A 25,255-nucleotide genomic window follows, 5' to 3' on the forward strand; every position below is an offset into this window, starting at 1 on the left:
AATGAGGGCAGAACAATGAGCTTTTGTTGCACATGGGCAGACAATGAAGCAACCATGACTTGGCAAAAAAGAAAGACTGCCCATATTGTGAATCTAAATTAAGATTTGTTTGTAACAGCTCTAAGATTTTGTAATATGAGTTTAGAGAATGAAATAAAAGACCAGTTGTATTTAAAGGTATGGAATCTATTCTTATATATATATATATATATATATATATATATACTTTCATAATCACAAATGGATGTAAATTGGAACTCTGCTTCTTGAGCTTTATTGAAAAATTTGAGAAGACCATTGTTTGTTGTACATCAATAGCAGCACGTATTTGTGTCTGCACAGGGTTGTGAATCTAAAACTGTGTCCTCTGAACTTCTCAGGAAGGTGGCAAGAAGTATATGAGAGCTTGTCCTTGACATAATCATAAATCATATAGGGCCTCCAGAACAGTGGCGATGGACCAAGCCTGTGTTTCACAACTGAATGGGCAGTACTGTCCGTTTTCATTGGTCAGCTCAGGTAAACCTTTCCAAGGCGATCTAGATCAAAGAGAACATATAGATATGAAATATTGTATACTGTGCGAATGACTCAGCAAAATACTCAGTAGTTCAAATCATTCCACCGTTTTGAAAGAAATTAAACTGTATTGGTGTGAGCTCTGTAAGACCTTTCTAAATGGGTATAAAGTCTTGACAGAACATTCTTGACCAGGTACACGCTTTCGTTGTGCTTCTCCTGGCCCATTTTCTTAGCAAAATAAAGCTTGGCTCGTAAGAAGTATCCAACAGGCCACAGCCATTCCTGTAAATGAACGATTAAATGTGCATAGTTAAAAAACAATGAAATATTTATAGTTGTTAAAAGGAATAGTTCACCCAAAAATTAAAATTGTCATCCTTTGCTTGTTCCAAACCTGAATGAGTTTCTTCTGTTGAACATAAAAGATGACGTTTTGAAGAATGTACGCAAAGAATAGTCGCTGGTCCCCATTGACTTCCATAGTATGGAAAAAAGTACTATGGATGGAAGCCAGTGGAGACCAGAAACCAAACTATATTCTTTTGCATTCAGCGGAAAGAAAGAAACTCATACAGGTTTGGAAGAACTTGAGGTTGAGGAAACAATGACAAAATTAAAATGTTGGACAAACTGTTCCTTTAATTTAATGTATGAGAACATACAGGTCCTTGGTGATAGTTGAATCCTTTCGCACAGTTGTAGTTGTCATTATCCAGGGCGTTGTCATAAACACCGCAGTACACCAGATCACTGTTAAACAAATACAGACACACCAACAAAGATTTCTACATACAAATGACTTCACAAATGTTCTTGTTCTAGACTAATCCACTCATCAAACCATGTCCAGTCAGCCAGCCAGAAGAGCGCACTTTTAACACAAGTAGCTGCTAAACCAACAGGCAGACAGCAGGTGTTGTTTTCTACTCACTCTGGATCCAGCGTTTTCATTCCCAGAGGACCGAGCAGCTTCTTCTCTACTATCTCTAAAGCCTTCCATGCTCTTTGCACTGTAAACAACTCTGGTGCCTAGTGAAACAAAGGACTGTATAACAGAACATCCTCAAAAACTCTTGGAAAGAATCTCTTATAAGCACTTGGACTCACCACCACCATGGCGATGGTGAAGTTAGGTCTGAGTTGATAGTCACACCAGGGGCTAGAGGCCCCGTAACTGTCCTTGTAAATGCATTTCTTGTGGACCAGGTCAGGATGTTGCTCATTTGGGTCTGAAGGGTCTTCTGACACGTAGAAAAACCTTTCAAAATTCTCCTGGATCCTTTGATTCCACTCTTTATAGGACACCGACTGTTCTGTTCCTAGAAAAATGACACTGAAATGGTCCTGACGAATCTTTAAAATGTATGAAAATTGATTAGCATGCTGTCAGCTGAATATACTGTATCATAACAGTGAATTATGATACTACTGAAGGTGTATCTTTTCAACAGGACACTAATGTTTAGACTCAAAAGTGAGTCACTGTAGCAACAAACGTACGCACACGGCACACCACTAAAATGTTGCTTTGATAGTAGTTAACCTTTTCTGATGGAATGTAAATAAAGTAAAATAAAAGCGGTACTTTATTTAAAACAATGTACTATATAAAACAAAATAAAATAATATAAAATAAAACAAAACAAAAAAAATAAGATAAATTAAAACAAAACAAAATAAGATAGAATATAATAAAATAATATAAAAACAAAGCAAAATAAGATCAAATAAAATAAAATAAGAAAAACAACAAAAAATATATATATATTTAATTACTAGCACCTTATTTTGTAATAAACTAAATATTTTATTATTGCCACTTTATCTTGTAATAAATTAAAACATATTAACATATAAACATATTAATAGTAAATATGAATAAATATTTGTAAAAAGCACTTTGTAATAAAATACAATATTTAATTACTGGCACCTTTTTGTAACAAACAAAAATAATTCTAACCCTAACCCTAACATCGACAGTTTCATTGAGAATGAGAATGTGTTAAAGAGGATGTACCATCTCTGTGTATTGTGACAGAGGAGTATGGGAAATTTCCATTCTCATTCATCGTCATCAGCCAGCGCACCGCTGACTTACAGAGACCCACAATCTCCACCGCAGAGCCGTCCCTGCACATAAACACAACATCATCATCCACTTGATGTATTGAGGACTGGTTTATCCAGGCTCAAAGCTACTTAATCTCAGTGTTTCACATTGAAAGCGTTCTTTTGTGCTAAATACAGTGGAGCATTATTATATGGGTTTAGCATGACAGGTATGTTAGCAGGTAGTTATCGTACCTGGGTGTGGCTGGAACACCTCTATTATGGGCATTGTCGCTCTCTCCCATTTTATCCATCCACGTCCCACAGTTGAAGCGATTTCCACCGTAAACAAATCCTGTCTCTGGATTTACTTTGGCCTCCACATTAAAGCCTATGGGACAGGACAATAGGAAAAGCAAGGTATGGTTTGAGACAGACATGGAAAAACAGTCTTAGAAAATGACTCACCTTCATCTCGCATGTTGTGGTCGATCTGTGGACCTGCGTTTCTCTCTCTGAACTCTATTCCCTGCATATGACACTGCATAGCCTCTTGAATGACCACATATAATGGCTGGTCGTGAACCTGATACAATTCATGAACAAAAATATTAAGTCTTCAGTCAAAATGAAACCATGCCACATCAAAAATAAACATAAAAACAATAGTTTGTGCATTGTACCTTTTTTAATGTTATTAAATATGTACAGATTTGCATATTAAAAGTGATATATGCTCAATATAAAATGTCACAACCTTAATTGTAAAAAGGTTGTTTAATTATACAAAACATTTACAGACGTTAATCAAATCAAATCAAATTTAAAAAAAAAACATTGACATTCTGGAATATTCTGGCCATACATTTCAATAAAGCAATTTTTAATATGAGGACTACGGCTATTGAGCTCCAAAATGACAAAAAGCTCCACAAAAACAGCATAAAAGTGGTCCACATAAATCATATATTAGCGTAGTGAGATGAAGTTAATGTTATTCACTTAAAATCTGGCCCTAGATGTGCTTGGGCAATTAATTAGCCACTTTCATAGTATTTCTATGGTGCTTTTGTGTCCTTTTTGAAGTTTGAAAGCTCCAGTGCCCATTCATTTTAATTGTATGCAAAAAAAAATCTAATTTTGTGTTAAATAGAATAAAAATAAAAACAATAAGAAAACAATATCTAAAGACGGAAGTTATGAACCGTGAGATATTACATTTAGTATATGAGCAAAATGTCAAGATAAGATAATGGCCATAAAAGATGCTAACCATTGCTAATGTAATACACAATTGTGAACCAAAACCATACAATTTAAATGTTTATTTATTCCAGTGAGTAATATGTTGGATGTTATGGAAGTTTGGTAAATTAAGTTGTACCTCCCCTTACTGAATCATAAGTAGAGCATGGCATTGTACTGTATCAAGTATCATAAGGAGACAGAGATTGTTTCCATTCTTCTTACCACTGTCCCCAGGGGCTGTGCCTCAGAATCATCAGTGGGATACATACGTGACACAGGACACATAAGAATATCTGTGCCATTGGGCACAATATTACAGTAGTCCTGGATACACTGAAGCCACCACCATACTGCATCACGGCAGTTGTAACGGGCTGCGACACCCTGACCCAGCAGATTAGGGATCAGACCGTGGCGCATTGTGCCAGCAAAGGCCAAGATGATATTTCTGTCAGAAACAACATCAGATTAGAGGATGATCTCAGAGTTATTGGTATGCATTCTAAAATTAGATGCTCACCTGGCCTCTAGGTACCTCCCCGTCAAAAGCATGAGGCCACGCAGCGCTATGAAAGTGTCTCGCCCCCAACAGCGGAAGATTCCAGTAGAGAAATGCGGCAGACCTGCATGGGTGAAAACATTTTTTCATAAAACAAATCAAGTTCAAGTTTATTTGTTTTTGTATTTACAATACAAATCGTTGCAAAGCAGCTCTACAGGAAATTAAGTTTCCACAATATATTTATATATTGCAGAACCTTAATATATTTAATTTATGGCAAAATTTGGTAATTGTGTATGTTGTCTGAGCGTTGGCATCCTCTGAGGGGTTGGCATTATATTTTCTCAGGTGTTCGATCACCTTAAAAAGTTTGCAATATGTAGAAGTGTATAAGTTGGTAGATCAATAATTATTATTTTAATCACAATGCAACTTAAAGGGATAGTTCACCCAAAAATGAAAATTCTGTCTTTAATTACGTGCCCTCATGTCGTTCTAAACCCGTAAGACCATCATTCATCTTCGGAACACTAATTAAGATATTTCTGATGAAACCCGAAAGCTTTTTGACCCTGCATAAACAGCAACGCAACTACCACATTCAAGGGCCAGGTAGTAATAATAAAGTCGTTATTTTTGTTTTCTTTGACCAGAAAAAGTATTCTCGTAGCTTCATAAAATTAAGGTTGAACCACAGATGTCACATGAACTATTTTAACAATGTCCTTACTACCTTTCTGGGCCTTGAACGTGGCAGTTCGATTGCTGTCTACGAAGGTCTTACAGGTTTGGAACGAAATGAGGGTGAGGAATTAATGACAGAATTTTCATTTTTGGGTGAACTATCCCTTGAAGCCTAATCAAGTATGTCAATATGGTAGTATATGCATAATTTTATAGGCATGGCAACACTTTTAGACAATATGCACCTGGGGCCCTATTGATATGAATAAATATGAAAAGTCAATCAAATGATTTACAGTAGATGGAACTGTGCATGAATCCAAACCTGCAGCAAGAGAAACGCAACACTGCTCCTCTTGTTTGGTCACACTGTTGAGTCTGACCGGGACATCCTCCAGTTCGGGAGAGAGGGGCGGCAGGGCAGGGACACGACCCACCCCACACATCTGAACTGACCCCAGGGCCAGCTGCTTAACCAGAGTCGACCCATTCTGAACAAAGCTGTAACCCATTACACACATTTACAAACTTTACAGTACAAATATTACACTCTCATACTCCTAAATATTAAACTTTAAAAGAGAACTAACCTGGACATTTGGTTGAAAACAGCATCTACAGCCGTGGCATACGCCCCGACAATAATGGCATCAAAATAACAAGGCACTAAGTAGCGTGGGATATGTTTGAGGTATGTAAATACAGAGCTGAACCACTTTCCAACCTATGAAAAATTAATAAAAAATTTTTTTTTAAGATAATAAGAATGGTTTGAAAAAGACTCGGGGTGAGATGCACCCCCCCCCCCCCCCCCCAAACATTACAAAAAAAACATATTTCCTTTCTTACCTCTCGCAGAGCTCCACCTTTATTCATTAGGCGAGAACTCATGTAATCGATCATCCAATCACCTTGTCTGAGATTGTCACAGAACGGATGTCCCAGGTCATTTTTGGGCCGAATTTCAGACAACACTGACACGAAACCTGCGAGTAATAAAAGCATGAGGTTTGTACAGTCACATAGCTACATTGACCAGAAACCAATCCTGTTACATGTGTATTTTTGACACCTTGTAGGCCTCCATACTTCAGCGGCATCCAGGGTGGTATATTGTAGCAGCCACCACCATCTTCCTGTTCCTCCGCTTCACAGCGGAATAACAACACGTTCAACTCAGCCAGAGTCAATTTGGACATTAAACTGTCACATCATTTAAAAGAACAGGCTTTAGTGAGAGAACTGAATTAAACTGACTCATATCATTATGAATTAACTGTCAAACAGCACATATTTTGCTTTCTAAAGAAATTAATAACTGGGAATTGTATTTGAAAAGGATTAAGGTAAAAATGACTCACAAGTCTAAAGCTATTTTCAGGATGCCAGGGACAATGCTGTCGGTCAGACTGCCAGATTTATACAGTCGGTTAAATTGTGAAAGTTGAGTTCGCAGGTAGCCGACCATTTTCTGTGAGTTTGGATCGAGACTCAACCTGTGAGATCAGTTGCATTTTGAAATGAAAGAATTAATGTTCATTTAAAGGAAGAGTTCACCCAAAAACGTAATTATTTCTTTGTGCTCATGTGGTTTTAAACAAACAAATGCTGTTACTTTTTCCATGGAACACACAAAAAAAAAAAACCTTCCATGGATTTTTTTCAAGAACTTTCAAGCTCCAAAAAATACAAAAGAGCACTATAAAACCACAATAAATCTTATCTATATGTTTTGTGCTCTTGTCATTTTTGGACCTTGAAAGATTAAGTTCCCTTATCAAAAGCTATACTCTCGATGCTGAGCTATTGGCAACATACTTTGTTCGACCGATTGTTGAAGCACGTGTGTCAAACACGGCAAACTTTGGCTTATATAACCTCGGTTAAGTGACGTCACTCGATTACGAACACCTGGAGGTTATAAATAGATGTGATGCGGAAACATCCTCAGGTCTTTTGTCTTCAAGGACCGCATTGTGTGTGTGTGTAAGCACGCTTAAAGTGAAGCAGGAAGCGAGTAGATAGAAAGAAAAAAAAACTACTCATTATGGCAGATCAGGCGAGGAGATGTTTACCTCCTTGTCAGAGGCAGCTCTCTGACGAAGATCAGATTTGAGTGTTTGGGGGAAGTGCACGTGATCCTCGGGCTCGAGGGCGAGTGCGAGCACTGCGATCTCCTTTCGATCAAAGTGCTTTGCGCATGCCTCGACTTCTTTAGAAGCTTGTGGGGATCACGTGTTGATCTGGCTGAGGCGCGTGAGACGGACTCGCCCCTTTCTCTCGCGCTCTCGTCGGATCATGAAGCCCTCGCATCTGTTTCTCAAGCGCGCTCCGGCGTTTCTTCTGAACAGGCCGAGGAGACTTCATCTCTAGCTTCTGCGGAGGTGGAAAGTGCCACCTCAGAGCGCTCCTCTCGTGATGAAAAATTTTATGAGGAGTTACTCGAGGTGGTTACTCGGGCAGTCGATCGATTACATCTAGACTGGCCGCACGAGCAAGAGACCCCCAAACTCTCAAAGTTAGACGACAGATATCTGTCGGGTGGCCGGGGGGAGGGGCCTCAGCGACAGTCTCTCCCCTTCTTCCGTATTCGTCCCGTGTTTTTGTGCCATCGACATCGATCTACTCGACTATCGTTGATGCAAAGGCACGGGGCTATATGATGATGCCCCAGATTGAAGAGACACTCACGGGCTATCTCTCTCCTGGGAGCTCATCATCATTAAAGAAGTCAACTCTCCCCACCAAGCCATGCAGAGTAACATCTTCACTGGTGGGGAAAGCCTTTCAAGCAGCGGGTCAGGCTGGTGCTGCTTTGCACACTATGGCAGACTTGCAGTTATACCAGGCTGACCTGCTGAAAGATTTGAGCACAGGCGGGGCAGTTGACGAAGAGGCGTTTTTAGAACTTCGCCGGGCCACAGATTTGTCTCTCCATGCGACCAAGCAGACGGCCCGTGCCGTCGTCCGTTCTATGGCTGTCATGGTTTCCACGGAGTGACATCTGTGACCGCACTTTCCTCCTTGTCTGCTTTTAGCTATTATGCGGCCCGCAGTTGGAACCAGCTTCCAGAAGAGATCAGATGTGCTAAAACATTAGCCACATTTAAATCAAGACTCAAAACTCATCTGTTTAACTGTGCATTTGTTGAATGAGCACTGTGCTATATGTCCGAACTGACTGCAATACATTTTATGTATAATCATTTTCTTTAAATTTATTTTAAATCAATTTCTATATCATTTTAAAATTCCTTGTTTTTATTATTTTTATTTCCATGTTTTTATTGATTTTAATGTCTATTTCACTTTCTTTTATGTAAAGCACTTTCTTTTATGTTTACCACTGTGTATGAAATGTGCTATATAAATAAATTTGCCTTGCCTTGCCTTGCCTTGATGCCCCATCTCGCCTTCTGGCCTATTTGGCGACGCCAAATACCACCACTAGGTTCTGGGAGGCAAAACGCTATGAGGAGGCGTTTGTGAGGTTTCTTCCCCGCCGTGCTCAAGAGTCGGGACTGTCGGCCACCCGGTTCCGACCAGGTCCGGTTCCTGTGAGGCGTGAAGCACAAAAAGAGAGTGTGGCGAGCCGAGCAGCCCCTCGTAGAGACTGGGGTGCGGCTCGCCGCGCTTCACAGTCCTCCTCAAAAGACCAGACCTGAGGAGCATCATCTCCTCCAAGAAAAAATCCTGAGGCTTGCGCGCCCAGGACTACGGGGGTGTGCTCTCCCCGGGAGGGGCGCGAAAAGTTCCAACAGAGAATAAAGACTCCTTCCTGGCACCCTCAGGAGACCGTTGTTCAATCTCTGTCGCCACTGATGTTTCGGGGAGCAGCGGTCTCCAGCGAAATGTTACGTGTTTGGTTGCTTCCTGCCACGTTTCAGGACACCACACATCTAACACCCCCATCAAAGCGAAGTGTCAAAACTGGTGCCCCTTTCAGAGAAGCTGGCAGTGTGGAAGCTACTGCCAAATATCTCTCCATGGGTAGAAAGGACTGTAGAGAAAGGCTACAGGATTCAGTTTGCATATCGCCCTCTACGTTTCAACGGCATGCTCTCCACTTCCGTGAAACCGGAACGAGTTTATTTGTTGACACAGGAATTGCAAGCTCTGCTGGACAAAGGGACCATAGAACATGTCCCCCTGCCAGACAGAGAGTCAGGCTATTACAGCCGGTATTTTCTGGTTCCCAAGAAAGGTGGGAGGTTCCTTCTAATTTTAGATCTTTGCGGGTTGAACCGCTACCTCAGAACTTACAAGTTCAAAATGTTGACAATCAAGATGATTGTGTCTCATCTCCAATCGGGGGATTGGTTCGTGACAATCGATCTCAAGGACGCATATTTTCATGTAGAAATATTGCCACAACACAGGAAGTTCCTGAGGTTCGCTTTCGGGGGCAAAGCTTACCAGTATCGGGTTCTTCCATTCGGCCTAGCTTTGTCACCCTGCACGTACACAAAATGCATGGATGCAGCACTGGCTCCTCTGCGACTCCAGGGCATCCGCATTTTAAATTACATAGACGACTGGCTGATTCTGGCACAGTCACAAGAGCTTGTGCTTCGACATCGAGATGTCGTCCTAGCTCATCTCGAATCTCTGGGGTTGAGACTCAACGCCAAGAAAAGCGTTTTCTCTCCTGCTCAGAGGACAACGTATTTGGGGGTTGTATGGATTCGATCATGATGCAGGCACAGCTGTCTCCTGCACGCGTCGAATCCATTCTAAAAGCCCTAAAGAACATTAAGCTAGGCCAGAGAATTACTGTTCATTACCTTCAGCGGGTTCTAGGTCTCATGGCAGCTGCATTCACGGTGATACCCTTGAGCCTCCTGCACATGAGATCGTTTCTGTTGTGGCTCAGAGCCAGGGGATTTCATCCAAGGGCCAATCCCCAGAGGCAAATAAGGGTTACGCGCCAGGGGCTTCGTACCCTTTCTATGTGGTTCAGACCCCGGTTTCTGACTTTGGGTCCCACTCTAGGTCCGTGTTGTCGTTGCAAGATGCTAACGACAGACACTTCCCTCATCTTCTCGAATGGCACATCAATTGCCTCGAAATGATGGCTCTATTTCGGGCCCTCAAAAACTTCCTCCAGCAGTTGAGAGGCTACCATGTCCTAGTGTGGGTGGACAACATGGCGGTAGTCTCTTACATAAATCACCAGGGCGGACTGCGTTCGCACCGCCTGAACAGGTTAGCGCAGCAGGTTCTGCTTTGGGCACAGGACAAGTTCCGGTCCCTCAGGGCGATTTACATCCCCGGGCATATGAATGTGGGAGCAGACTTGCTGTCCAGACAAGCTGTGACAAATGGGGAATGGAAACTCCACCCCGAAGTAGTCAGTCAAATCTGGGAGAGATTTTACGAAGCAGAGGTGGACCTCTTTGCTTCACATGAGACAGCACAATGTCCCCTCTACTTCTCTCTGACTCCTCCAGCTTCCCTGGGTCTGAACGCTATGGCCTATATGTGGCCCAGACGGGGTCTTTACGCATTTCCCCCGATCGCTCTGCTCCCAGGAGTCCTGGCCAAGGTCCGTCAACAAGGGTCTCGCCTCTTACTGATAGCACCCCGTTGGCCGACCAGAATATGGTTCTCAGATCTAATATCCCTCATTGACGGCTCGCCGTGGGCGATTCCGGTTAGGAGAGATCTCCTATCTCAGGCACAAGGGACAGTATTTCATCCCCGGCCCGAGCTCTGGAACCTTCATGTCTGGCCCCTGAGGGGGACCAACTGAGAGATGCTGGGCTTCCGCCCGACGTAGTAGAAACTATTCTAAGCGCTAGGGCTCCCTCCACTAGAAGGAGTTATGCTTGCAAATGGCACATTTTAGAGAATTGGTGTATGGCACACCTTGTAGACCCAGTTCACTGCCAAGTTGTTTCAGTGCTGGAGTTCCTGCAAGAGAAATTGTCCTCAGGCACCTGTCCTGGTACTCTCAGAGTCTATGTGGCCGCCATTTCGGTTTGCCATGTTCTCATTGACGGGGTTTCTGTGGGAAAGCACCCTCTAGTTGCCCGCTTCATTTGGGGAGCTAAGTGGTTGAGGCCGCCCACCAGAGCGACTGTCCCTTCGTGGGATTTAGCTATTATGCTCGAGGGACTGGTCATGACCCCTTTCGAACCACTAGAGTCAGCGCCTATTAGGTTTCTGAGCTTTTCATATGCTATGGGGGCTGCAACCGGGGGGCGGCTGCCACAAAGCATACTGTATCGCATTGGGTGAGGGATGCTATTGCCCTAACCTATGAGGCGCACGGTCAAGCTTCGCCTCTAGGAGTTAGGGCCCATTCAACCAGGGGGGTTGCATCTTCTATGGCTTTGGCAAGAGGTGTCCCCTTGCAGCAAGTTTTTGATGTGGCAGGTTGGTCCTCTCCGCACACATTTGTTAGATTCTATAATTTGGATGTTCACGCTACTCCGGGCTCGCACGTCGGTTACGTCACTGTAACCCTGTTCCCTGAAAAAGTGGGAACGAGATGCTGTGCCTCTATGCCGCACTGTAAGCATGACTGGACATCCTTTCAGACAAAAGTTTGACCTGAGGATGTTTCCGTGTCACATCTATTTATAACCTCCAGGTGTTCGTAATCGAGTGACGTCACCTAACCGAGGTTATATAAGCCAAAGTTTGGCGTGTTTGACACACGTGCTTCAACAACCGGTCGAGCAAAGTATGTTCCCAATAGCGCTTTAAGCGCAGCATCTCGTTCCCGCTTTTTCAGGGAACAGGGTTACAGTCAAGTTACCCGAGACGTTTTGTGTGTATGTCCCAAGGAAAAAATTACAGCATTTTTTTCCTTCATGAAAAACAAGGTCACATGATTATATTTTCATGACATTATATTTTTGTTGGTTTGTTTGTAGTTAAATACATTGCCAGCTCCTGTGGCTATTTTCACGGCAGTAAAGGTGGCAAAATATTTATATAAATGTTATTTGTAAATATTTTGTGTTTAAAAAAAAAAGATATATGGGTAAATAATTGTATAATTAAGTGTATGTATGTGTATATATATATATATATATATATATACACACAAACTTAATTTATTTTATTTCTTTAAATTAATATAATTTTTTACAATCATTTACTCACCCATATGTCGACTTTTTTTTTTTTGAAACAATTATATTAAATAGGATTCATTTCATTTGGTGTGTGTTTGTTTACCTGAATGCAATTACACTACCAGGTGTGAGCTTTTCAAACAAAATCTCTTCAACAAACTCACTGCAGCCCTTTGTGTTGGCATCTCCCTGTTTTACGATTTCACTGTCCTTTAACTGAAAATAAACACATGTATTCAGGCCTACATCAGAAGGGACATGCATTACGCACAAGTACAGTAGTCAAGAAACTATACACCTCCATGAAACTTCTAATGAAAAAAGGGCATGCCAACAAATACCCAGAATTCTCAAAGAACAGGTTCTCTGTTTGTTAGTCTTTTCTCTGTCCGATGACAGCCATACAGATATAAATGTTAACCCCGGCAGCCCTCCCCTTCATGTCACAGCACAGCTGCTACCAACACTAGTGTCACATTACCTGGATGTGTTCGCGGATCTCGACTGTGTAGTTCGGCATGCCGTTAATAAACCTCTCATCTTTCACATATGACTCAGTGTTTCTCTCCACTGTACGTGCTTCTAAAATCACCTCCTCGATTTTACCTGCGAAATGAGATGGCAGATAAGAAAAAAACATGTCTTGCTGATTTACAAGTGCCACTGATTCATAAGAAGTCAATATTCAGTGATATTTGAAGATAAAATGAAATGTCAAACTACATAATGTGCAACATGTAAAATAAAACAGATGAGTTTGATTTCAAAAACATAACTGGAAAGCAAAGTACATTCAGCGCTAAAAGTGCTCGCGTTTGTACCTGGGATGTACATGGGGGCCAGATGCTCTCTATATTGGTGTGTTTCAGGGTTTTTAAAGGCTGTGCGAGACACAGTCACAACAGACTGATGTGTGCTGGGGCAATGCCTGGTCACAGCCACAGTATCTTCATCCAGCTGATCTACGTAAACCTATGACATGCATGATGAACACATATTAATACACAGACAGTCACGTGCAGATTGTGCACTGATGGTGGTGTAGTCAAGTGGTAAGAGGTGTAGGTTACAGGTTTAAACCTTACAGTGGGTCCTACCACCCTAGTAAATACTTTACAGCTCAAATAACACACATTTGAATACAGAAAGATATATTTTACAGAGGTTTGAAAAAGTATTTGAATAGTTAAAGATGTGTGAATGTCTTTAAATTAGATAGTAATATCAGTGGTGTTTATATATATATATAGTACACATTTAAAAGAAAAAATAATTAACAAAAATAGTTTTTTAATGTTAAACGCTAGATATGCCGTTCAAAATGAAAAAAATATCTGAATCCTTTGTTTGACGAATGTTAGTAGAAATGCAAAAAGATTTCATGAAAGTGAAGTTTGTCCTGAGAAAGGGTCATTTGTTTGCAGATGCAAACAATATGTACTGCATAATTCATGCATTCATATCCATTTTCTTTCATTTATTTATTCATATATTTTAGTTAAAATGATTAAACATAAGGTTTATACACAATATGTATTATCTTAAAAATAAAAAAGAGAATGCAAGAAAGTAAAATTTTTAGAGATTAATTAGAGATATAATAAAGAGATTTTTTTCAAAATTGTCTCTTATAAGTACAAATACTTTTTGGGCCATTTTAAGTGCTTAAAATAAAATTGTTTCACATTTCTTATTTTAAAAAGACTTTGCATTCTAAATTCATTTGATATGAGTGACAAATTTAAGATATTTATAACTGTGTCTCACAGATGCTGTCTGATGAAGTTTGAACCTGAAACATTTCTTTAATCTAAATTTAATCCAATGGAATAAAATTGTCAGCAAAGTGACTACTGAGTTTAAGTAGTAGTTAAAGAACTTGATTACGAGTATCAAAGTCTCCTTCTGAGTCATAACACATATTTTTATATCAGTTATGAGTAAACATGATCCTGACCTGGGTGAAGCCCTTCTCTGCCAGCTCTTGGTGGAGTTTGTTGAGTGCAAGTTTTCCTGCCATTATACCAGACTGGAGGTTCACCTCTCCAACAGAAGAAGGCAGTGCATCAGGATTCCACTTGGGGTATAGACGCTCTTCCTTTACTACTGAAATCTGAGGGGGAAAGAAAACAAGGTTGGTCAGCTTGTGCTGGTAAACAATGTACCAACACCATTATATGGGCAAAAAGCATTTCTGCAGACACATTTGCAACATATTTGCCTGTTTTCTGCAAGGAATCCTTATATAAAGTGATCGGTCACAAAGCGTTTACAGCTCAGAAGACTGGCTCAAAAATAATTTCAAAAACTGTCTGTGACGCAAAGATGGCAGCATGTTGTGCATTTGCAATGTTGCATTTACAATGAAGTTAATCCCATTAAGATGAATGGGAATGCTAACCGACAGCTATATCCAGGTATATTAGAACCCCATGGGAAACATGACCTGGAAAGAAGGAAAAAAATAATAACAGAAAGGCTTTTGTTTATGTATAAATACTGACCCAGATACAAAAGACTGTGGCTGAGTGAGAAGAACAACAAAGATTTGTGGAGGGAGTTATATAATCAAGGTGCTGACAACAAAGGATTCTTGTTACATAACTGACTGCACAAAATGATGTAAATATATTTTTAAAAATCTTTCTTGGTACATAAAATCATTGAGGGCAAATTAAATATGATATTCATGTAACAAAACAAAATCTTAACACTGACTACCTTTCAAAAGTTTGGCGTATATATATATATATATATATATATATATATTCATTATTTAAAAAAAAATCTCTCTGACCCTAAATTGTGTTATGGTAGTGTATGATCAAAAAGCAGAAAAATGCTCCCTTCAAAGGAAGTAGAAAGTCAACAAGACCAAAGTTTGTCCAAATCCAAAGTCTGTGTAACATCCTGTCTACTAACAGGATATTAACATTAATATTATTTTACTTATGATAAATACTGCACTCATTAAATATATTTTTTGTCATCTTAAAGTTCCTTGAATTTGTTTTGAAACAACATATACTATGGTGACTTGGAAGCTTTGCAACCAGTTTTCTTAGAAGATGCCTTCACACTAAAATGCTGTCTGTTCAGTCATTGGTTTCAGACACTCCAGACATTTTTACCTGGTGAGGTACGAGTTCATCATATCCTCTAGTGCTGCCTGAGGCACAGCAGGCCATAGAGACGACAGCAGTGCTGGGTAAAGCATCAAACACCGAACGAACCTACAAGAAAAACAGTGGTGTTTTTTATTTAAACAATTAATATAACATAGTATAAAATACACAGTAAAACCAGTAGTAACTACCTCAACATGTAAACCACAAAATATAAACACTTTACAGGATGTTTAGTCTAAAATACTGTAGTATGTGTTGGCTCTTTACCATCAATTACTGACCTGAATAGGACATTCGTTGTCATGAGTAACATCCAAAAACATGGCGTGAGCGACTGACGGCACTAAAGGCCTGAGGTTTGGTTGTACGAAGGAACCTACTGGCTCCCCTCCGAAACGATATACCAGTCGACCTTCCTCATGACTGTCCCCAGCACTCATGGCCTCTGATGAAGACAGAGTAGATCTTCTCATTACAATGTACTGTATATGTATATGTATATTTATATAAGTATATGTACTGTACATCGCAGGAGAATTGTAATTTTTCTCTGAAAGTCATAAAAATTAGCACCACAGCTTGGTTGCTCATCATTATCCAAATAATATTTTTTAATAATTTGACAAAAATTACAGATGTATTGGAAATGATGCACAATAAAACACACACCGATTTTTAAAAAACTTTAATAATGGTTGGATATGATGTAAATGTCACCACAACTTTGGACACCAATATTTGTTTAAATAATCATATAAAATATTTTCACACTCCAAATATTGAAATGGTATTTATTTACAATTTGCTGAGATTATCATAGCTTTAAAAACTTTATTTTAATGATATATGTCTATTCCTGGGTCAAGGGTAAAACAATGCAATGTAAACATATTAGGTACAAAGAAAAAATAAGCAAAAATAAATGATTTTAATGTGGCCTTCATATAAAAAAATTAGATGAATATTCTCTGTGAAACACAACAGCAGCTGTGGTGTTTTAGCTCATTTTGAGGAATGAGTCAAAATAATTTAGTGTCAATCAACAGCATGCCAACATTTGCTTTATTTGCATTTCACACGTTCCTTAATTCTGTGTGTCACTGCAACTGCATTTCCCAATCTCTGTGCGTCGTACCTCGGATAAGGGAGGTAATGCCAAGCCTAGTCATAAAGATATTGTCCAGCTCCTCGCTGCCAGTGAAGAGCTCAGCCACCACATACAGATCAGGCCTGTGCTGACGAGCAACAGCCAACATATACTGCAGCCCACCCGGCACACAGCAGGAAGGTTAGATAGACAGAACGATATATAGGGTGACAGGTAGATAGTATAGAAGCAATTTAAGCAAGACAGACAGATGAAGGTGTGCAGTATATGATAAAAAATAGGAACATGCTCAGGTTACATAATCAGTCATTATCGCATAAAGCAGGTTTATTAGTAATGAAATGTGTTATTAATGACATATTATCATGTGCACATGAAATGCATCAGGTCAAATTAAATGATGGAGAGAAAGAGTTAATGTTGCCAAAAAAGATATGAAGGTTTTGAGTAAACAAAAGAGAGGAAGAAAAAAAAACACAAAGAGCAAATTTAGCATCAAGGGCAAACATGTGTCTCTTGCAGTCTGCAGTACCTCTGACAAGACTGGTTATTCCCAGCCGATTAACAAACAAATTGTCAAGCTGTTCACTTCCTGTAAAGAGTTCGGCTATCACATAAAGATTGGGCCTGACCACTCTGGCTGCAGCTAACATGGCCTATAGACACAACATACAAGATATCACGTCCAACAATGCATGTCAAATACCTGCAGTACAACCTCAGAACTAGATATTTACTTAACTACATATTTTTAAAATGAAAATGATCACTTTATGAATTTACAATGACACTGCAGAACCCTCTGAGTTCCTGCCTGTAGCACATGATGTCATTTGTATAAATATATTATGAAATATGCATGCAGATCAAAAATAAAGTGGAAATCTGAGCATGTACCTCAGCCACATGAAGGGGTGTGGAGTGGCAGTTATCCAGGCGCACACCGGAGAAATGTTTGACTGTGATCTCCGTGTACTTCTTCATGTGAGCCCATAAGTACGGACAGTCCTCTGGTTTGTTGCCATAGCGAAGTTTCACGCTGTCACCCCAGCAAACAAGCTCTCTTCTCAGGTAAACATCAGATCCTAAAAGACAGATAAATTAATTATAGGCACCTTAGACATTCTTTAGTCACTTTTAGACCAGCATCAACCAGTGGGGACCAGCAGTATTTTCATTACCGTTCAGCAGAAACCAAAACAGATACATATTTTGACTCACCTGGCTCTGCAAAGTTTCTGAGCGGGTCATCTCCCATGACCCATCCGTTATGGGCGAGCAGATGACAAGCATCATTTGGATTCTGCATCAGCTGGTTTTCCTGCTCCATGGTCATGTCCTCAAATGGGAAGGTAAAATATCTGAATCATTAAAACAAGGTTGAGCTGTAAATCTGCCATTCTCATCAGCGTATTTACAATAAAACGCCAAGTTTACAAAATATCAGATGTCTATAATGACCACTTCTGAGGAAACATTAGTAATTTAGATTTAATTGTGGAATAAAAAAAAGGTTAGTTTGAGGTAATTAAAGGTAATTCACTCAAAAATGAAAATTTCCTTGAAATTTACTTAAGCCATCCAATATGTATAAAAGTGTGTTTCTTCATCAGAACAGATTTTGAAATTTAGTATTACATCAGTTGTTTACCAATGGATCCTCTGCAGTGAATGGGTGCCGTCAGAATGAAAGTTGATAAAACAGCTGATAAAAACATCACAATAATCCACATGACTCCAGTCCATCAATTAACATCTTGTGAAGTGAAAAATTGTGTAAGCCTATATGAATAAAATCCAACATTAAGGAGTTTTAACTTTAAACCGTCACTTGTAACCAAAATATGAGTCCATAATCTATAATAACAATTCCTCCAGTAAAAACACGCAACCACTATTATCCTCTGCCATCATAACCCACCAACATATTTGTTTAGAACAGTTTAGAACAGTTTTCACTTGTTAACAATGCTTAATCTGTGCATATTTCTGCCTTGATTTAGACTAAACATCTTTTTCGCCGGAAAAAGCGATGTTAAAGATAGAGGACTCATAATTTAGCAACAGGTGTAACTGTTTGAAGGTAAAATTGTCATGACTTGTGGATTGTTGTGATGCTTTTATCAGTTTGAACTTCCATTCTGATGGCACCCATTCACTTTAGAGGGCAAGTGCATTGTGGTCAAGTGATGTAATCACACTCGTCTACGTCTTGGATGGCTTGTCAGCCGATTTCAGATTTCCTTACTCTTTTACAATATGTACTGTAAATACAAAACAAGCTGTAGCTGGCCAGTCAGATGATCTCTTCCTGTCTAAGCGGATATGTTGCAAAATATGTTGCAAAGCAGACCAGACTTTTTGCTGCCAGTGTTGCTCTGCAAGACTACGTAATATTTACCTTGTCACCAAAGGGTTTGTCCGGGTGACAGGTCCAAGCTGAGGGCCGTGGGTGGCGAGCCTTTCATAACAAACCGTTCCCACTATGCAGTTTATAGCCTTGGAGAAAGAAATGATAAAAAGTAATCAGATTGACATCTAAAGCTAAACAGATAGATCATCTGTGAATCATGCACACAGAAACCAACCTTCTCATGATGACTATGCATTTCCTTATAGCATTCCACATTTAGTTCCTCTAGACTCTTCTTAAACCAATCACAGCACTCTTGGGTGGATTTGGGACCATTACTGTTGTTTTGATAAGCACATAAGCGGAAAGTAAAGTTTATTTGTTTACAAAGTGCTACACACTGGCATAATAATAAGAAAAATTGAAATAAAATCTAGATTTAATGTAGAAATGGATGAAAACTAATTAAGGAAATGAAAGTAATATAATATAACATTCCAAACTTTGGTCAAATATTTCTGTGCGATTATTTGACAGTGAAAACTGGAGCTAAAAAAGTCAGCTTTGCCATTAAAGGAATAAATCACATTTTAAAATATATTATAATAGAAAATTGTTCTTTGAAATTGTATTTTTTTTATATATAATAATATTTTTGATCAAATAATTGTAATTTGTTCAATAATTCAATTACAATATAGACCTACAAAACATTTTACATTTTTGTAAAAAAAATACTTTGACCTATTGTACTTTGACAAATGCATATAATGTTATGTAGGGGCTGCCATGCTGATATTATATGACCTTCTGAATATTATTACTTTATTGTGATTATAATTGTTGTGATACTTATTTGACCCTGACCTTTTCATGTGAGATAATTAATAACTAAACAGATGTTTGGTCCCAGAAAACAAATACTAACTCTATCAAAAAAAAAAAAAGGAAGGTTAATCGTTAAACAGAACTGGAACATTAAGTGAACTCACGTGTGTCTGCCAAACATCTCCAGTGCCAGTTGCATGTCTACAGTGTTGCTGAGGCGTCTGTACTGTGAATCCTGGATGACTTTCAATTTTGGCTTTCCCTCCAGCTCAGGCCCGGCAGGTCTGTTACCTGCAGATGGCAAATACACCCAACTTAGCTCAGACCCTACAAAATACAAGTGAAAGAGCATCCAAAAACATGACACTCACCAGCCTGAAGAACCTTCCTAAACTGTTCCACGGCTTTCTCAACGTTCACCTGTAGAAACTCCCATAGTTTCAACTGGGAGAAAACCTCCGTCCATAAAAGCCCTCTAAGGATCTGAAACATCAAGCCAATTTATTGGTCACCACAAACTTTAAAGTATTTTTGGAATATAAAAAAAAAAACTGTGACACCCTCAAGACTCACAGTAATGCGTTTGTCATTCTCAAAAAGAGGTGGAAGGCCACTGTCGTTGTATTTTCCATCTACTATGGCACAGCTGAAATGCCACAGGGCTCTGTCCAGCAGCCAGGCTGGCTTCAGATGAGGAGAGTTTACCAGGTTATAGCCACACTCTGGATGAAGTCTGATCCACTTACTGTTGGCAGCTAACCAAACCAGATAAACACATTTATCCATTTTATTTCAACCAAAAGGAGTGCTTTGTTTTCAAAACCCAAACATATGGAAGTGCAATATTGTGTACCTATTAGTATGGGATTATATTACGTACACTAAATCAACAGTGTGCACATATTAGGGAAATGAAAAGGTGACATGTAAACATACTTAAATGACCGGAAATTAATTGTTTGCAAGTGTCTGAAAAGGAATGGTATGTTTGCATGAAATAAACCAGTAAAACCAATTGTACAATGGCTCATTAAGTGTGATAAATTCAGTCTGGTGTTTAAAGAACTGCTCTGATTCCACATTAACAGTATCACGGCTGTTCTGCTCCACAAATGATGACAGCTGTGTTTCTTATAAGTTCTTTTAAAGTCTCTGTTGTGAGAGTAAGAATAAAAACAATAAGAATACTGACCACCAAACATTTAAACTGTAAGAAACAAAAAAAATGTCCCATATTTACACACATTTATATTTTGGGGGCATACAGCCATTTTTTCTATACTAAGCAATATATTTGAAAAAATCTAATTAAGAAAAAAAAACAAGCCAGACTGGAAGATTGCTAAATTTGATATGAATAAGCCTGCAATGATGTCAGTAGGAGGCCATCAAGTTGTGAGACTTTAGCATGCTGGGAGACTCAAATTGCATTTTTTTTTATTCATAATATATTTCAGAGCGTGAGCTGCAGGTTCATGTAATATTAACTCATATTTGTTAAAGGTTGGTCTCATTTAATTGATTTACACAACTGCTGCAATTTAATATCTGATTGAATCTGAATGAGTTAATTGAGGTGACTGTCGGCTGTAAATGCCAATGTCTCATACTTAAAGCATGCTGAAATTTTAACTTAAAATCTACAGCTAACATACCGAAAGCAGAATAAGTGCTAAAATGCAAACCTTTTGAAGTGCTAAAATGCAACCTGTTGAACTAATTCTAAACCTTGCTGAACCACTTTTACAGACCAAAACAAAGCAGGACACAGTTTTCAGTTTGACGCCTTATTAACCTATACAGTGTTCACAAGGTAAGATATGTTCCCATGACACACATGCAGCAGAGGGCAACATGAAACATTAGAATGTCACAAAGAACAAGGCGGCAATGTTAATCTTCCTGCAGAGCGACCGAAAGGTCAAAAATCTCAACCATCGTGCCACAGATGCTACCAGCTTTCATCTACACTGATCACTGCAATTTATATATAAATAGCCTAACCACTTCCTTCTTGGTCTGCTGTGTCATTCTTCAGAGGTGACACTCTCATTCCAGTAAGATGAACAGCCGAAGCCAGAGGCTTCCAGACACTGGAAACACGATGCAGTGCTGGAAGTTTCTCCTAGCCTTATTCACTATGCTAAAGACGGGGCAGAAACGTACCTGTGTGGTTGTACACCACATCTGTGATGCAAAGCATGTTCCACTCTTTCTTAATTTTTTCCGTCAGGTTGCCCACATCCATCCAGGTGTAATTCTTTCCAGGTGGGGAGAAATCAGGATTCAGCTCTAGCTGATCAGCTATGGAGTAGCATGACCGTGATGTGCCTAGTTTCTGAAGAGGCGTGAAGTGGATCATATTGTAACCTAAACATTAAAAAAACATGTATAAAAAATTCAATTTTCTTCATATAAATTATTTTTTTATACATTACATGTCTAAATTTGGACAAACTAGGTTGTTACTTGGTGTTTGCCTTAGCCAACACCACTAATTATTAAAAAACTGAGCTTGTTTGTAGCTGAAAGGGATATTAATATTAATTTAATTTTGTCAAATTAGAAAATGCTTGTCCAGACTTCTAAAACACACAGGCACATATGGCCTGCGTGTTAATACTTTATTCATGTGACTCTGAAATGCTGTAATAACTGACAGATGGTAAAAGAGGATGAAGTGCACCCTGATTTTATGAGGAACGTGCCTTTGTCTTATATATTACACTCCATAAACCCAAACAGGGAGTAAATACCCATTTTATAGACATTAGTACTGTATATGTTTGTCATGCATGAGTTTCAGCAGATGATTCATACCAGTTTCCTTGGACACTCTGAGTCTGACTGGCCATTCATCCAGAGGGCCCAAACACTTAGCCAGGTAAGTCTGAACTGTAATGCAATCGAGAGGCAGGATCTTCCTCTCATGACCAATACGCAACACTGGATCCACAACAATGTAGCCACCTCCGGCACTTTCCTCATGCCTGTATACACAGTAGGATAACACCTTTTTTTCTAGGAAGGCAATTAGATGCTGCCCAAATTCCAAGAAGTCAAAACAATAATATAACTTACCCACACCCAAAGTAATACTGATAAGAGCCTGCTATCTCCAGGTCCAGTTTGCAGTATTTGTCTGAATCATCCTCTCTGCCGCTGGGGTTCACCCACTCCAGCTGACGGAAGCTGGAGCTGACAAACTTCTTGCCCGGTGCTGGGTAGTTGGTGTGGACATGCACACTCTTACCCTGCAGGGTCGGACCCAGGCGGAACTGAAGCTCAAAACCTAAGTGAATTGAAATGTGAGTCACATGAGAAAACAGCAGGAGGCGTTGAACATAAAATAACCCTGTAAATCTGAAACTTTTGATTAAATAGTGCATTTATCAGTCAAAATCCTTGCATCGCAAATTATTGTGTTCAATAACTTATGCTGTAGTCCTTATCAACTTTTTTTTTTTAAACAAAAGGGCTTAAATATATTTTAATTGTACTGTGTAAATTATGTTTTAGAACAAATCATTAAAAAAAATAGTCATAAATATTTGCAGTTATCTATTAATGAAATATGTTCTTTGTTTTTCCTTTATTAAAGACATTGGTTATAAAAATCATGATGTTACTTTTGCATATTTTGTTTTGGTGTACAATTTGAAAAAAATGATCTAATGCATGGTATTTTAATGCATATTTAGAGACATCCAGTGCAAAAAGACAGTGCTAAAATGTGGAAATTGTAGAACATTTATGCTGTACAACAAAAATCTCTTCAAGTAGACTTACTCATAAATCTAAGATATTTAAGCTATTTTACAAACCCATAAAAATTCCAGAGGAAACCCATGGTTTAAGTAAGCAGTATGCTGGTATTCTATTTCACATACAGCAACAAATTGACCTTTGAATAATATAATAAACTATATTAACATTATCTGCACTGCAAAACCTATAAGCACCACAGAAAATGGCTTAGAACATGAGCACATTCCTCCGCTATATATAGTGGACAGCTTTTTGAATGTGATATTTTGTGCTCATGCACCACGAGTAACACGTAAATCTATCCAAAGCTCCTCCAGGGGTCCAAAGTGTTGAGTTGCAGAGAGTAATAAAGTAAGAATAATAAAAGGGGAAGAATAAATGATGCATTAACACCAGCATTAAAAATGACAATAAATATTTAAAAGAAAAAATAAACATCATGATATTATAGATGATTATAACACTGCATTTGCAATGCACAACTGATTATAAGAAAGGAGTTGTAACAATTAGACCTACCTTGCTCCAGGCGAAATAGAGTGCGCTCCGGTCTCTCCATGTCATTCAGGAGAAGCACTCTGGTCTGTTTGCCACGGAACATGTTGGCGGTGCTTTTTTGGGATGCCCTTTAAACACAGGAGAGGTTACCTCTGGATCTCCAAGAGCGCAGGCTGCCATATGATAACAACGAACAACATGTGAACAATTTGCTGCAATTGATATAGGCTAGTGGGGGATTTGCACGTTTCACAGATTCACAGTTTCTTAACTAATGTTTGCATAAAAATCTGACCTACTGTCCTAACCTGACAAAGCAGCACAGGGATAAAATGATAGATAGATAGATAGATAGATAGATAGATAGATAGATAGATAGATAGATAGATAGATAGATAGATAGATAGATAGATAGATAGATAGATAGATAGATAGATAGATAGATAGATAGATAGATAGATAGATAGATGTTGCTGTGTAACACCAATTACATAACTTCCAAAATATACATGTGTACTGTATACTGTAAATTACTTTGCACACTTACACATGCATAAATATTGTATGATTAAAGAATTATGTGTTGAACACTTTATACTGCACACACATTTATAAACATTTAAAAGCTAAATTGTAGCTACTGTTTCAACACTTAATACTAAATACACCTGAAGACTCTTATTGGGATTTTGTCCAATTGATAGTACTTGACAGGAATTTCATGCATTACTATGTAAAGTAACTATTAAAATGATGTGCAATAACAAAATTAGTTATTGAAAGTTTAATTACCAGCAACATCCGACAGACTCCTCACCGAGGTGTCACCCAATGTTGGCCATAGACCTTATGCGTCTAATAAGGTTATGCATCTGAGGTGACATGACCTTTCAGTGACCCTAAATATAGCTAGCACCTTTGGAGTAACATCTGACTGGTTACATCAGGCAAAGCCTGTGAGGAACATGCGTTGACCATGCAGCACAGGTGTGTTATGTAACATATTTTTATTATTGTTATTATTGTTATCACTAATGGCTATTTTATAGCCAATTATTTAATGTCATTTATTATCATTACTAGTGTATTTCAGCAAAATAACAAGCACAAGCCAACAACAGCCTGCATACCAACACGACTTGAATCAGTGCCATAGGTAATCACGGCCATGCTGATTATTCAGTACTACAGGACATTTATTCGTGTGATATTGCTTACATTATTAGTAGTATTATACTGCGGCCTTCAAATAAACCTATATTCTGTCTTGCTCCAGAAGCACACATTATTGGAACGCCCCTAGGCCAATCAAATTTGAGGACTGACTCTAAGTAGAATTACAAATTACAAATTGTTACAAATAACAAAAAATGTATTATTTGTTACAAATACCAAGTAATAAAAAATTCAATAATGATAATAAACGCCCCTAGGCCATTCAAATTTAAGGATTAAATTTAAATATTTAATAATATTTGT

The 25,255-nt window shown here is 38.8% G+C and overlaps 1 protein-coding gene across 1 annotated transcript; it reads right to left on the reverse strand.

Annotated features, from left to right (window-relative positions):
* Positions 1-247: 247 nt before the first annotated feature.
* On the reverse strand, positions 248-23,879 carry LOC306864699 (glycogen debranching enzyme-like; the record flags this gene model as incomplete). The annotated part of the gene is made up of 33 exons (XM_079408861.1): positions 248-539; positions 671-804; positions 1,185-1,272; positions 1,454-1,551; positions 1,630-1,841; positions 2,543-2,655; positions 2,830-2,965; positions 3,043-3,160; positions 4,045-4,270; positions 4,343-4,445; positions 5,334-5,509; positions 5,599-5,732; positions 5,858-5,994; positions 6,081-6,211; positions 6,370-6,504; positions 12,197-12,309; positions 12,575-12,699; positions 12,915-13,065; positions 14,051-14,206; positions 15,225-15,326; positions 15,503-15,666; positions 16,357-16,480; positions 17,227-17,414; positions 17,551-17,690; positions 18,731-18,828; positions 18,918-19,020; positions 19,675-19,801; positions 19,882-19,993; positions 20,084-20,265; positions 21,677-21,880; positions 22,331-22,500; positions 22,592-22,802; positions 23,798-23,879. The coding sequence occupies 33 exons, from the start codon at positions 23,877-23,879 to the stop codon at positions 422-424; spliced, it is 4,611 nt and encodes a 1,536-aa protein (XP_079264987.1). The 3' UTR covers positions 248-421.
* Positions 23,880-25,255: the final 1,376 nt, after the last annotated feature.

The sequence above is a fragment of the Barbus barbus genome (assembly GCF_936440315.1).
Source record: "Barbus barbus genome assembly, chromosome: 46".
In the NCBI taxonomy this organism is placed as follows: domain Eukaryota; kingdom Metazoa; phylum Chordata; class Actinopteri; order Cypriniformes; family Cyprinidae; genus Barbus; species Barbus barbus.